This window comes from Garra rufa, chromosome 12 (assembly GCF_049309525.1).
Source record: "Garra rufa chromosome 12, GarRuf1.0, whole genome shotgun sequence".
Lineage (NCBI taxonomy): Eukaryota > Metazoa > Chordata > Actinopteri > Cypriniformes > Cyprinidae > Garra > Garra rufa.
The window spans coordinates 37965977-37982694 of NC_133372.1; the positions used below are offsets into that span (position 1 = coordinate 37965977).

Below are 16718 nucleotides of genomic sequence, written 5' to 3' on the forward strand. Positions count from 1 at the left end.
AAAACAGTTGGGCTACTTAATATTTATGTGGAATAGCAATACTTTTTTCAGGATGCTTTGATGAATAGAAAGTTCAAAAGAACAACATTTATTTGAAGTAGAAATTACTATAAATGATTAAATAATAAATGATTATTTCTGCCAATTTTTATCAATTTAATGCCTTCCATCTAAATAAAAGAATACAACAATTCTGGCATCAATGGCAGTGCATGTGTGTGTAGACACATTTTGTACATAATGTATGTTTACATATGTTTACACACCATGAACAGTGTGCACATTATTAAAAAAAATAACAAATGGGCACTAAATTATAATTATGCACAAACTGTATTGACCTGGATTACACAAGAGTATGCATTCACATGGCAGAGCTAGACAAGACAAGCATTTGAGGTTAAAAAGTATATAAATGTTTTTTTAGAAAATGACAGATAATTTCGCTAGATAATTCCTCAGCAGGGATCATTTACAGCCCTTTGAAGCAGCATTTAAACTGCATTTTGGAAGTTCAAACACATGGGTACATAGAAGTCCACTATATGAAGAAATATCCTGAAATGTTTTCCTCAAAAAACATAATTTCTTTAGGACTGAAGAAAGAAAGAAAGAAAGAAAGAAAGAAAGAAAGAAAGAAAGAAAGAAAGAAAGAAAGAAAGAAAGAAAGAAAGACATTAACATCTTTGATGACAAGGGGGTGAGTACTATCTGTACTATCTGTAATTTTTTGTTCTGGGATTGAATTACTCTTTTAAGTGCACATATTAGTACCTACAGTAAACAGTACAGCTTTTGTACTTTTTTCTGAGAGTATATATATATATATATATATATATATATATATATATATATATATATATATATATATATACAGTATACACACACAGACACACAAGTTTAAATATTGACTAATTAACTTAGCATAAAAAGTAGCTAAATACAGCAAATTTTCTGAAAGTTAAACAGCTTCTTTCATAGAATGTTTGTTGAGAAAAATATTTGGCACTCCATTTGTAAGAAAGTGCAATTACAGGAAACAGACTGCCATTTTCGCCGTCCGTATGTGTCCTTTTTCCATGGTTTATCTCAAGCTGTGCAAAGCATGTTTGCATGGTGTAAACCTGTGCTAACTGACACACTGCCTGTAAGATTTGGAGACTAAATCCATAGCTCATTTTTCAGGCTGCACTGTCATGGAATTTTGGACAGGATAAAGGCCAGGAGGTGTTGGGGACAGATTTTACTTCAGTCAAGTAAACAACATGACTATTGGATCCTAACACTAGGTCTGTTTCCAGGAATATCAGTGTTTGAAGGGTTAGTTCACCCAAAAATTAAAATTAGCCTATGATTTACTCACCCTACAGACATCTTAGGTGTATATGACTTCATTCTTTCAGACAAATCCAATCAGAGTTATATTAAAAAATTATCCTGGCACTTCCAAGCTTTAGAATGACATGGGTGTTTCTCTTCATCAGTCCAAAACAAGTCCAATAAAGTGCATCCATCCATAATAAAATGTGCGCCCTACAGCTCCAGGGGGTAAATAAAGGCCTCCTGTAGAGAATTGATGCGTTTTGGTAAGAAAAATATCCATATTCAAAACATAAGAATCACTTTAATCTAGCTTGCACCAACTCCAAAAACTCGGAACTTGTACCCGGAAGCAGCTTCACTGCTCTAATGAATTAGAAGTTCAAAACGAGCATTTGTAAAGGAAAATGTTAGAGGATTTCGATATAAACCAAGCTCCTCGCTCCTGTAAACAAACGTTGGTTTTCACGAGACTCATCAGCGCAAGTGCAATGCCGACATCATCCGCCTGGAGCTGCTTCCGCAAGTTGGCGCAAGCTAGATTAAAGTGATTATTACATTTTGAATGTGGATATTTTTCTTACAAAAACACATCAATTTGCTACAGAAGGCCTTTATTCACCCCCCAGAGCCGTGTGAGGAACTTTTTTATTATGGATGGATGCACTTTATTGGACTTGTTTTGGACTGATGAAGAGAAAAACACTCGCCTATTCCATTCTAAAGCTTGGATATGCCAGGATAATTTTTCATCTAACTCCAATTGGATTCTTCTAAAAGAAGGAAGTCATATGGGGGAGTAAATCACCGGCTAATTTTCATTTTTGGGTGAACTAACCCTTTAAGTTTTGGTTTAACTTACTGTAGAATAAATGAAAAGCTTCATTGGATTCGATGTGAATTTCACCTGCCAGGTGAAAATCATAATTCTGCTCACACAGAAAAGAAATACCACACCTCTTCTCAACAAGGCGTATGATTGTCAGTTCGAATGAAGAATATCAGTGTAGAAACAGTGATTCATACCATCATATGTGCCGCTCTCCAGCAGTAATCCACTCTCTTCCAGAATGCGAAAATCCCCCACGCTGATGAAATTATAGTCCACTCCTGGAACCTCCCCATCTCTGGGCAGCCGGGTGGTACCTTCCAGTAAAACAAACACAATTAGAGACAGTGAACCAGTTCTGGTGAGAATATCCTACACCCACAATCCCCTTCACTGCAAACTTTCAGATTGAGCAAAATTAAAATAGGATTCTCTGGCTGCATTTCAGAACAAGTGCACTCCATTCAAAACTGTAAATAGTGCTGATCTCCCATATATGAGATTTGGAAACTGATTTTTGAATCTGGAACTGACAATCTGGATGCATTATATAGAAAGATAGCCAAAATAAGGGGGGCGGTTCTGGCCATTCGCAAGGCTTTAAAAGATGAAAAAGCACATGCTTTAACATAATTCCTGTGGAAATGGTTTGGAAACACAGAGAGAGAGATGTACTTATTAGTCAAGCGGTGTAGAACAAGGACATATTACATCATATCAGAGGAAATATTGTGTTATTTAGTGCTATTCAAGCATAGTGTATTCACAGATTGCTCCATTCACAAGGGAGTCGGTGACATAGAGGTGGAAAGTGTGCACAGACTGCGTAAAATGAGATTCAGCCTCTAAAGCATTCAACACTTTTGAAAACTGTGTGTGTCTGCAGGGTAAAAATACCATATTTTCACTCTTTGGTTGCTCAACCCTGTCAACATTTACTCATCCTAATGTTGTATCAAACTTGTATGGCTTACTTTCTTCAGTTGAACACAAAAGCAGATATTTTGCAGTATGTTCAAGCTGCTCTAAAAGCATATCGCATTCTGGGAATAAAAGGATATATACATCAAAGAGTAGTTATTCATTCTTATAGGGGAATTATTCATAATTAACTCTTCTTTCAAACTTCAACAAATTCAGTAATAAAACAAAAACGTGTTTATTTTTAGACTGCTTGACAGCTGGGAAATAAAAGCTGATGCCTATGTTTATTGCCAGCGATAAAAATGCACAGCTAAACAGCCTCCGCTGGCTGTATTTCAAGCTGTTTAAATGGGTCACTTTCTCTCAAGTCCACTTAGAAATTCAGTCAAACTTTTTTACATCCTCGTCCTTCACCTTTAGAAGGGACAAAAATATAAAACCATCAAAAATTGAAGGTATAGTTCATCCAAAAATGAAAAATCTGTCATTAATTACTTACCCTCAGGTCGTTTCAAACCCATTAGACCTTTGTTCATCTTCGGAAACACAAATAAAGATATTTTTTATAAAATCAGTGGTTCAACTGTAATGTTATATAGCTATTAGAATATTTTTGTGTGCAAAGAAAAAAAAAAGGCTTTATTCCACAATTTCTTCTCTTCCGTGTCAGAAAGCTCTCGGGTTTCGTCAAAAATATCTTAATTTGTGTTCCAAAGATGAACAAAGTTCTTAGGAGCTTGGAACAACATGAAGGTGAGTAATTAATGACAGAATTTTCATTTTTTGGGTGAACTATCCCATTAACTGATTTAATGTGAAAGTTAAATGTGAAAAACAGTCCTTTGGATTTGAACATGAGGACGGAACTTGCATTTTGAGTGCGCTATTAATGGATGTCTGCTTTTTACCCCTAAACCAAGATAAAAATGTTAATTCTGTGTGTTTAAGCCTGTGTGAGTGTGTTTGCTCGAAAAATATCAAACATAAACTGTACACGTTTGGACCTAATTTCAGAGGTGGGTTGTTTAGCAGCAAAATCCTCATAAGAGACATCCGAGGGTGGCATTTCTTGCGAATAAAAGGCCAAAAATAAAAGATGACATTTCTCGGCTCTGTTCGTGTGTGTGCTAGGAAATGCCACCAGGCTCTACTGTCATTTGAAGGACATTTACATTAGAACCAGCAAACTGAAATGCCAGAGTCAAGTGTCTGCAGAGACTTGACTCTAACTTAAGAGCAAATAATATATTAAAAATGGGCTCCTTTACATTTTCCTGAGAGAGCAACTGTTTAAATGCCACAAGAAGAGGGAACCGGAACGACGGCACTGGTTATAGACATGTGAACGTCCACCGGCAAGGTTAAAAGGGGTTAACTTGCTCAAGATCTATAAAATAATCATAAAGAAGGGAGGAGAATAGAGAAGAAGGTATGTTCCTACTTTTACAGCTACATTCTTTTCCTAGTTCATGTGAAAGAAAATTATTTGCAAGTATCATATGGGACCCTGGAACCAGTCATAAGTAGCACATGTATATTTGTAGCAATAGCCAACAATACTGCACATTGTATGGGTCTTTTATGCCATAAATCATTAGGATATTAATAATTAAAGATCACATTCCATGATGATATTTTGTAAATTTCCTACCGCAAATATATCAAAATTTAATTTTTGATTAGTAATATGCATTGCTAAGAACTTCATTTGGACAGCGTTAAAGGCAATTTTCTCAATATTTAGATTTTTTTTAACCCTTAGATTCCAGATTTTCATACATATTTACATATTCAGTAATTGAATATTGTTGCATATCTTGCTTTTGTAGAGGAAATTATTGTTTTTATTCAGCAAGGATTTATGAAACTGATCAAAAGTGACAGAAAAGACATTTATAGTGTTACAAAAGATGAACTTTCTAATTAATCAAAGAATCCTAGAAAAAAAAACAGTTTATTTTCCACATATAAAATAAAGCAACACAGTCAATTTCAACATTGATAATAATAATATGATTTTTTTTCTTAAGTACCAAATCACAATATCAGATGGATTGCTGAAAATGTCGTTTTGCCATCACAGGAATAAATTATATTTTAAAATATATTACAATAAAAAAATTTGATTTCACAAAATTACTGTTTTGCTGTATTTTTAATCAAATAATAATGAAGCCTTGGTAAGCATAAGATACTTCTTTAAAAAAAAAAAAAGACAAAATCTGACCAATTTCCAAATGTTAAATAGCACTAAAAATTAAAATACTGATAAAATATACATACAATGTAATTTATAATAATGCATTAACATTATGTAATATTACATTTAAATAAAACCAAGTCCCAAGTGACTAAAATCACAAGTGAATGATCACAGTACAGTAAATGACTCATTGTTCAACAAATACCTATATCAGAGTGTTACACTATTCCAGATTTTCATTTGCAAAATGTAACACCTCTTCCGCAAATACTTTATGTCTATATGACATACTGTCTCAGTAGAAACTAAGGGTGTAATGGTTCAAATTACTTACAGTTCAGTTTCAGAGTCACATACGTGTTATATTCAGGGAAAAGGGCTATACTGTCATATAAAAATAAGAACAAATAATGTAACTACAAGCAACAGCAAATATAAATACAGAGCAAAGTCACAAATAAAATAAACACTGCTTTTCAGGTTTTAAGGCAGGTCTTACATTAGCTTTTAGGTACAGAAATTGAATAAAGTGATCAAATGTAAAATAACATTGTATATTAAAGGTACAAAAGCTGTTCAGTCAAGAGCAGTGAGTGATTTCCTTGTCTTTTGTTGCTTAATTAACATTAAAACATGCTGTCACTTTAAGACAAAGCACGGATCCTGTACACTAATACTGTATATTCAACCAACTATGTCTGCTAGAGGATAAAACAAAGTCAGAAGTGAATGATCACAGTACAGTAAATTACTTATTGATTAGCAAATGCCTATATCAGAGTATGTTAAACTATTCCGGATTTTCATTTGCAAAATGCAACACCTCTTCCCCAAATGCTTTATGTCTTTATTACATACTGTCTCAGTAGAAACCAAGGGTGTAACAGTTCAAATTACTTACAGTTCAGTTTGTATCACAGTTTTAGAGTCATGGCTTTAGTATGGTTCAGGGAAAAAAGACTATATTGTCAAATAAAAAAGAAAATAAGAACAAATAATCTAACTACACGCAACAGCACAAATAAATGTAACAGAGCAAAGATACAAATAAAATCAACAGTGCTTTCCAGGTTTTTAGGCATTAGTTTTAGGTACAGAAATTAAATAAAGTAATAAAATGTAAAATAACATTGCATATTAAAGTTACAAAAGCTATTTAATCAAGAGCAGTGAGTGATTTCCTTGTCTTTTGCTGTTCAATTAACATTAAAAGCATGCTGCCACTTTAAGACAATGCACACATCCGCTACACTGATACTGTACATTCAACCAATTATGTCTGCTAGAGGATAAAACCAAGTTAGTGTAAAATCACAAGTGAAGGATCACAGTACAGTAAATTACTCACTGTTTAAAGAATGCCTATATCAGAGTATGTTAAACTATTCCAGATGCTTTACATCTTTACTACATACTGTCTCAGTAGAAACTAATGGTGTAACGGTTCAAATTACTTGAAGTTTGGTTTGTATCACAGTTTTAGAGTCACGGTTTCAGAGCGGTTCAGGGAAAAAGGACTATGTTGTCAAATAAAAAAATAAAAAAAGAACAAATAATCTAACTACAAACAACAGCACAAATATATATATATATATATATATATATATATATATATATATATATATATATATATATAATAGAGCAAAGATACACATAAAATAAACAGTGCTTTTCAGATTTTTAGGAAGGACTAACAGTTTTTAGGTACAGAAATTGAATAAAGTAATCAAATGTAAAACAACATTGCATATTAAAATGACAAAAGCTATTCAATCAAGAGAAGTTAGTAATTTTTCTTGTCTTTTGCTGTTTAATTAACATTAAAAATGTGCTGTCACTTTAAGACAATGCACACATCCTGTACATATTCAACCAACTACGTCTGCTAGGATACTCACCAAGATGAACATGTTGACATAATTTTAGTCTGAATTTGTCCATTCCAGGAGAAGACTTGAAAACTATCTCATACTGAGACGCGGGTTTGCACGCTTCCAATGAGCACACACAAATGACACAAATCTCACTGTGCGCACTTTTTATTCACGTCTGAACCTGCACTAGCACATGTTTAAACCGGCGAGACTAAAATGAGTTTAGTTTCAGCACAGATAGCAACGTATGCTGTTCAGGTATCACCTGCGTGTGCAATTAACACCTGAGTGATGATGGCATAAATGACTTGTCCACATTATTTTGTTCAACAAACATACGTTAGCCGAACTCTGTCTGTTTTATGCAATGTTATTTTTTCTAAAACCATATTACAGATGCGTTGTCAGATTTAATTTGGAAACAAGTGCGTGCCGAACCGTGGGTGGAGAATGGTACAGTTTGAATTTTAACCCGAAAACCGTTACACCCCTAGTAGAAACTAAAGCATTCACAGCTCTCTGACGCAATGTAGACTCTGGTGCGCCCAAAGACTTGTAAACAAAGACTGATGCGGCAGGTTGTGAGCAGGTTACGTAATAACAGCCAGTTACATCTTCGTCTGCCTCTGAAGTCAGTTTAATCACAGGCCGGTTCTAAAAGAGGTCCGCAGATCCCCCGGGCGAGCACCTGCTCCGGCAGCGTTCTGGTGGAGAAGGGATATGAGTGGCACCTTAGGCTGCTCTTTATTCCTCTCCGTCAGAGGAGAGGTTTTAAGAGCTTTTGTTCATAGCTCCATAAAAAGCAGCTTTGTGACTGCAAACACCGGAGGCTCTCTCTTCCTCCAACTCTTTTTCCTATACTCTTTTCCCTTCTTTACCCAGGCTCTTCCCATAATTTACTGTCTAAGGTAAAGAGAGAAAAAGAGAGGGAGTAACTAGGCCAAGAACAGAGTGACCTAAGGACAAGAGAAGAGGATGCTATGCTTAAATTGGCATCCAGTTGGAATTCTTTGTCGTTTTATTAGGGGTTCAAGGGCGTAGCGCTGAAAAACCTATTGTAATTGTTAGATTGGCCAAGGATCATCGTAAAACTGATAATGCAGACCAAACATAAAAACGTAAGTCGTAGAGACTTGAAACTTGGAGGGATGGTAGTACTCACATGGTCTACAGCGTCACCAAAGCTCGCCCCAATCGGCCTGACGGGGGCGCTACAGTGGTCAAAAGTATAAAATCGCTCATAACTCCTAAACTGTTTGTAGCAGGCTCAAGTGTCTTATGTCATTACACCTCAGATTTTTTGTATCTTAACAATTTTAACATTTTTTCCCCAATCAGAACCAAAGCAGTGCAGGAAGATTCTCTGGAGAGTGAATATCAATAATTATCAAATAAAGTTGAACTTTCGACTCTCCATTGCAAAGGGATGCCAAAACGTTAGAAAGGGGCAGGGCTGCCTTTATTAAAACAGCTATAACTTTCGAACAGAATGAGATATCTTCACTAAACTCACACTGCATATGTAAGAGCTGAATCTGAGGTCATGTGAAAAAAGTTATGGCGCTTGGCCACTTGGTGGCGCTATAAGATGGAAAAAAACATAAAAAAACATTTAGAACTATGCAACCGTTTATCCTAAGTCGTGAAAATCAGTACGCATGATCTCAGCCCATAGTGCCACAAGGATGTCTATAAGGACATTTGCCTATCTTTAAAAATATGTCCCCCATTGGCCGATGAAGTTTGAGCGCCTATTAGACAAAGTTAACAGAGGTCGATCAGAACGAGTTTGACTCACGGCCCTAAAGGTCTGTGAGAAATTTGAAATAAAACGTCCACTGGAGGGAAATATCACATTTTTCAATGGCATAAACCAGGGACATAATGAAATATGAAATAAATAAATACCTAACACTAATTTTTAATAAATTTACAATTTACAAGCACATCAAGGACAGCGTTTGGGTGCAGTCGTGCACGCAGACAGATAAAACCTTCATTCAGTGAAAAACAATGGCATTACGTTGGGGTTACATCGCAATATTGTAAATATTGTTTATGTTTTAAAAAATATCTTCCTTCAATGCAACAGATTTTTTTCTGAACTCTTCCCTAGGTCATTGCCTTAACGCAAGTCTGTCACAGAGCTCTACAAGCGGTTATCTTGACCTCAGGACTTGGTTTTTGCTCTGATACTCATACTCATTCAAATGAATTTGTCACAGTTTAACTCCACTCGAAGTGTAGTAACATCTAGAAGCAATATGAATGCTCCTGAGCTAAATATCGAGTGTCCCAGAAAAGGGTATGAATACTTATGCAACAGGATCTTTTCAGTTTTTTATTTTTAATAAATTTGTACAAACCTATTTTTTGCTTTGCCATTATGGAGTAGGGAGTGTAGATTGATGTGGGAAAAAAAGTAATTTATAGTAGTTTAACATAAGGCAGCAACATAACAAAACGTGAAAAAAATGAAGGGGTATGAATAATTTCGTAAGGGTCTGTAAGTCTAGAATTTAAGCGTAAATGGCAAAAACCATCAATTGTTTTTATATATAATTGTCTGGACCTTGGCTGGTGAGGAGGGTTCATTAAGTTGAAAGTTGAAGACCCCTGGTGTAATTGGTGACCCCTGGTGATTGTACAGTATATGGTGCGGTTTTTCACACATACACACAATATTCATATCATACGATAGACTTCCTCATGCCGAGCAACTTTGCCTCTAGAACCACTGCTGTCAATCAAACTGTTAATTAAATGATTGAGATGATGTAAAGAAACTACTTTTGTGAACTAGTCCTAGGTTTTTTGCTCAATCTGGAAAAAAAGCATTGGAGTACAGTTCTCTATACTCTCTAGTTCAATAATTATCCCCCCAAAAATGTTAAAATGTACCAATTGGGAAGCTATAATGGGGTGGTTTAGAAAAGGGTCCTGTCCAAATTTATCCAGAAGACTATAAAGTCTAAACGAAAACTTGACGAAACCTGGTGAGCACATGCGACAGGTGATACTAAACAAGCATGCAAAGTTTTAGGGAGGTCAGGCCACAGTTGCCGCTATAACAGTTAAAAAAGTTTAAAAAACACTGTATGTCTATGGTAAATTGCCTGGATTTGCCAAAAAATGTTTTTTTAAATCATTGATTTAGGTGGTTACAGGCTAGCTAAATAATATGTAATGTCTTTTTCCTCATGTGCATAAATGCCTCAAGCGCCTAAACCCCAGTAACCGCTGCATGCAGCTATATTTTTAATTCGGATTGTCTCAAGCCTGCTAATTTTCCATAAACATCAAAGAATGATTCTTCATTCTTAAGGGGGAATTATTCATAATTAGTTCTTCTTTTAAACTTCAACAAATTCAGAAATGAAACAAAAATGTGTTAATCAAAATGTCTATTTTTAGACTGTTTGACAGCTGGGAAATAAAAGCTGATGCCTTCGTTTATTGCCAGTGATAAAATGCACAGCTAAATATCCTCCGCTGGCTGTAGTTCAGGTTGTTTAAATGGGTCACTTCCTCTCAAGTCCACTTGTAAAGTCAGTCAAACTTTCTTTTTTATAACTTTTACAAACAACAGGTTGCTTTTTTGTCGCTGTGCCTTTAAGATGTCTATGTAAACGCCCTCTTTACACGTGACACCGGTAATGGCGCTTTGCTGCACTTTTACTCGAGAGCTGCATGTTTGCTGTCAGGTCTAATATGGTTTGCAACGCCCCAGGCTGCCTTCAATAACAGCCTCTTAGCAATAGTCTTCAGTTGATTTTGACAGGTTCACAAAACAATTGGCGCTGAAATGTGCTGCGCAAACTGGTGATGAGCGTGATGATCATGGATTGTTAAAAATAAACTTTAGCTGCTCATTTCTTACGCTGAAATCCTTCAGAAGGATATTCAGAGTGACAGAAGCTACAAAGAACAAGAAACAGCTTGAGGTGCGGCAGACTTCTATTGTCTTGCAAAAAAAAGTATTGGAGAATATTAAATTAGGAAAACATTTACTACAAATTGCACAGCACAAACTTTTTCTGAAATATTGTATCATGAGTCATGGTATATAAAAATATTAAGCACCACAACTGTTTTCAACATTGATGATAATAATAATGTTTTATGAGCAGCAAATCAGCATAGAATGATTTCTGAATGATCATGTGAATTCTGTCCATGCAGAATTACCTTTTTTGGGCGAAAAATAAAATAAAATAAAATAAAATAAAATAAAATAAAATAAAATAAAATAAAAAATCATGAAAATGAAAATTCTATCAATGCATGTTTTGAGTGAACCTTGCCTTGTAAAATAAAATAAAATTAAATTAAATCAAATACATTTATTGTAATAAATAAATAATTAATTTTCATGAGAATAAGAATTCTTTCCATGCAGAATTTGCATTTTTGTGTAAACTTTGTATTACCATTAAAATAAAATAAAATGAAAATTCTATCAATGCATTGTTTGGGTGAACTTGCCTTGTAAAATAAAGTAAAATAAAATAAAATAAAATAAAATAAAATAAAATAAAATAATTTTCATGAAAATAAGAATTCTTTCCATGCAGAATTTGTATTTTTGTTTTAACTTTGTATTACCATTAAAATAAAGTAAAATGAAAATTCTGTCAATGCATTTTTTGGGTGAACCTTGCCTTGTAAAATAAAATAAAATTAAATTAAATACATATTAAATTATTTAATTATTGTAATAAAAAAAATAATTTTCATGAAAATGAGAATTCTTTCCATGCAGAATTGGCATTTTTGTGTGAACTTTGTTTTATCAATAAAATAAAATAAAAAAATAAAATAAATACATTTATTGTAATAAATAAATTAATAATTTTCTATCTAATTCTAAAATTCTATCTAATTTTCTAATTCTATCCATGCAGAATGTGAATTTTTGGGTGAACCTTGTCTTGTCAAAAAAATAAAATAGATTCGACAGCACAAACTTTTTCTGAAAAAATGTATCATGGTCCATAAAAATTTTAAGCACCAGAACTGTTTTCAAAATTGATAATAGTAATGTTTTATGAGCAGCAATATTAGAATGATTTCTGAATGATCATGTGAATTCTGTCCATGCAGAATTAATAAAATAAATTAATAAAAAATAAAATAAAATAAAAATTTCTAAATGATCATGTGACACTGAAGACTGGAGTAATGATGCTGAAAATTCAGCTTTGCATCACAAAAAAAATTTGTGTGTATTTAGTGTATTTAGGCTTATTCAGGTTCAATTTGGTTTTGTGGCAAACTTGCATTAAAATGAATCTGTATATCAATAACCAATCAATTTGACATGTTTGGCATATTCTATAACAAGTTACAATTGCATAGAAAGGTATGCATTTCCTGAAATGATTTGACAAAACAGGTAAACAGATTATACTGCAGTTTTTATTTTCTGGTGAAATACCACATACTAAAGTGTTGTTGTAAATTTCCCCCTCCGAGTGTTTCATGACACGTCTGTCACTGTCACTTATCAAATTAGACTAAATAGGGAATAACGAACTAGCTGAATGAGAAACTAATGAGCAGTGTGCTAGTGCTTGGAGAAGAAACATGCTCTCAGAAAGCCACTCCACAACTCTCAAGAGAAACAGCATCTCACGCGGCGCATCACAGAGGAGAGCTGGCGGTGTGCTGCAGAGGGCCACACCAACACGGGAGATTTCGCCTGAGGAGAGGCTCTGGCTTCCCAACTGCACTGATAGACACACCAGTCTGAGAAATAGCCAAAGGACTCAGTCTAAACACCAAATGGGAAAAGACTGAGGTAAGATGAGATAACTAGACTGCCAGAGAAAGACAGACTGGACATATATAGCCTAAAAGTTCTTACTTTTCATGAAAATGAGAATTTGCAATTTTAGGTGAACCTTGTCTTTATAATAACATAAAATAAAAACATTTATTGTAATAAATAAATAACTCATTTTCATGAAAATAAGAATTCTGTCCATAAAGAATTTGCATTTTTGGGTGAACCTTACTTTGTAAAAAATAAATAAATAAATAAAATAAAATAAAATAAAATAAAGACTTTTATTGCAATAAATAAAAATATATATATATTTTCATGAATCTGTCCATGAAGAATGTGCATTTCTGGGTGAACCTTGTTTTTAAAATAAAATAAAATAGAATTATTATTGTGATGAATTAATTTTTTAAAATAAAATAAAATAAAATTCTTTCCATGCTGAATTTGCATTTTTTTGTGAACTTTGTTTTACCAATAAAATAAAATAAAAAGAATGTGCATTTCTGAGTGAACCTTGTTTTTAAAATAAAATTAAATTAAATAGAATTATTATTGTTATAAATTATTTATTTTCATAATAAAAATAAAATAAAATAAAATAAAATTCTTTCCATGCTGAATTTGCATTTTTGTGTGAACTTTGTTTTACCAATAAAATAAAATAAAAAGAATGTGCATTTCTGGGTGAACCTTGTTTTTAAAATAAAATAAAATAGAATTATTATTGTAATAAATTAATTATTTATTGTCACAATAAAATAAAATAAAATAAAATAAAATAAAATAAAATAAAATAAAATAAAATAAAATAAAATAAAATAAAATAAAATTAAATTAAATTAAATTAAATTAAATTAAATTAAATTAAATTAAATTAAATTAAATTCTTTCCATGCTGAATTTGCATTTTTGTGTGAACTTTGTTTTACCAATAAAATAAAATAAAAAGAATGTGCATTTCTGGGTGAACATTGTTTTTAAAATAAAATAAAATAGAATAATTACTGTAATAAATAAATTATTTATTTTCATTAAAACAAGAATTCATTCCATGCAGAATTTGCAATTTTGGGTGAACTATGCCTTGTTAATAAAATAAAATACATTTATTGTAATAAATAAATAATTAATTTTCAGGAAAATGAGAATTCTGTCCTTGCAAAACGTGCACTTTTTGTTGAACCTTGTCTTGTAATAAAAAAAATTATAATAATGATAAAATAAAATAAAATAAAATAAAATGGGTGAACTATGCCTTGCAAATAAAATAAAATAAAATAAATTTATTGCAATAAATAAAAAAAATAATTTTCATTAAATGCTGTCCATGCAGAATGTGCATTTTTGGGTGAACCTTGTTTTTAAAATAAAATAAAAAAATTATTGTAATAAATAAATTATTACTTTTCATTAAAACAAGATTTCTTTCCATGCAGAATTTGCAATTTTGGGTGAACTATGCCCTGAAAAAAAAAAAAATATATATATATATATATAAATAAATACATTTATTGTAATAAATAAACAATTAATTTTCATGAAAATGAGAATTCTATCTATGCAAAATGTGCATTTTTTTGTTGAACCTTGTCTTGTAATTAAAAAAAAATATATATATAATAATAATGATAAAATAAAATAAAATGGGTAAACTTTGCCTTGTAAATAAAACACAATACAATACAACAAAGTAAAATAAATAATTTTTATAAAAATGAAAATTCTGCCCATGCAGATTTAGCATTTTTTGGTGAACCTTGCCTTGTAAACAAAATAAAATACACATAATGTAATAAATATATAGTTAATTTTCATGAAAATCTGTCTGTGCAGAATTGGCATTTTTTGTGTGAACTATGTCTTATGAATAAAATAAAATAAAATAAAATAAAATAAAATAAAATAAAATAAAATAGGTAAACGTATTTTAATAAACAATTTATTTTCACGAAAATAATAATTCTGTCCGTGCAGAAATAGCATTTTTGGGTGACCTTTGTCTTGAAAATAAATAAAATAAAATAAAATAAATTTTAAATAAAATAAAATAAAATATTGCAATACATTCATTGTAATAAATAAATATATATTTTAATAAAAAAATATGAATATAAATGAGCAGACTGGGTGTGTATCTGTGTGTCTTACATGGAATGGTGCGCAGGTACAGGTTGTCTCGAATCACTTGCTGCAGTTTGTGATCGAGTGATCCTTTTTGGAACTGCAGGCTAAGATAATGCCTCAAATCAGCATTCAGCACTTTACCTGCAAAGAGTGAGAGAGAGAGAGAGAGAGAGACAGAGAGAGAGAGAGAGAGAGAGAGAGAGGGAGAGAGAGAAATTTATAAAAGCTTTCAAAGGTTATGGAAGCAGAAGTAGGTAGGCTTGGCATTATAATGTAGACTAACTCCCAGAAGAGATACGTTATTGCTCTGAGGTTGCTCTTTTATAAGATAAAGAGACTTAATAGGGCTCTCACCCCACTTAAAGCATAAAAACTTCTGAAAAATATGACACGAAATTGGACAACTGTTGACATAAACCTATACATTGAATATGAATAGTATAACTCTGATCACAAAAAGTGCATATTAAAACTTAGGAGATACACAAGCAAAATTGCAGGAGAAAAATCTGACAAGACTCATTCATGTCAAATTATAGAATTAACATAGAAGCAAAAGTTGAGTTTACTCTCTTGGCTAGAAAACCAATAAAGACGAGATCATACTTCCCTACTGGGACTTTCACTGTATGAAAAATACCTTCTATTAGTGCCCAATTGTTTTTCATTTTCTAGGACTAGAGTGACATCTTACTCTGCGCAAACACACAAGCACACTCAAAGTGAGAGCCAGCTGCACAAAAACAATCGGCGTAAGTCTCTTATAAGCTTTGCTAACTCAGAAAAGACTTCACAAACAAGCTGACACAGTGTCGAAAGCAACTGTGAAAAGTGAAACCTAATGAAAACCCTCCACACAGAACTTTTAAAAGCCTCACTTTCCCTCTTTCTGACAAACTCCAAAGACGCAACTCTGGGAGAGTTCACAGAGAGTTGGGCAAAGTTGCTCTGCAGAGAAAGACGGAGGATGTTTGCTGATACAGACCGAGGGTGGATGAGAAAACGAAGGGAAGCAGAGAGAGAGACACAGTCCAACAGCACAACTCCAGGGAGGAAAACAAACTCTATTAAAGGGGTCATATGAGAAATCACATTTTCTTTGATCTTTGGTTAAAAAAAGAAAAGTTGCTTTCACTTTAACATTCACTTCATTTGTTATCCCTAAAAACCTAAAAACTTTTAATTATCAAGCTGTTTTGATTTTCTGAGCATTATGATGTCATATTGCTCAGGCCCCGCCCATGATCGCTGATGGACTGTCCCTTATTAGCATATTCCTGCCCTCAGCCAGTATGCTGTCCACCACTTTCTCCAAGCAATGCAGGAGTTTTGTATTTAGATGTAAAAGTGAACATAAGGGTCTTCATTTTCTCTCGACATCAGAGCCACTGAGGATGCAGTGGATTCGTTTTGTTTTTGATGGTAATGGGCCACCAAATACACCAAAAAAGGAAAAGGGGCGGGGTGGGCAGAGCTCATTAGCATTTAAAGAGAAACGCACCAAAATGGGACGCTGTGAACAGAGCTGTTTTTGACAAGGTAAAAAGGGTGTTGTTTTACACGACCATTGTATTTTGCAGACATTTAATGACGTTTCATTTTGTGGAAAATAGGGATCCGATGTCCTCTTTAAAAAAAGATGTTTATTTTAATTTG

At 32.9% G+C, this 16718-nt stretch overlaps 1 protein-coding gene across 1 annotated transcript in view; it reads right to left on the bottom strand.

Moving 5' to 3' along the window:
• The window catches only part of magi3b (membrane associated guanylate kinase, WW and PDZ domain containing 3b), a 170968-nt gene that overhangs the window by 46774 nt on the left and 107476 nt on the right, over window positions 1–16718 (bottom strand). Inside the window, exons 2-3 of the mRNA XM_073851243.1 lie at window positions 15087–15203; window positions 2347–2466 (exon numbers count right to left, since the gene is read on the bottom strand). Coding sequence (XP_073707344.1) covers window positions 2347–2466; window positions 15087–15203 — 237 coding nt within the window. The remainder of the gene's footprint in view (window positions 1–2346; window positions 2467–15086; window positions 15204–16718) is intronic.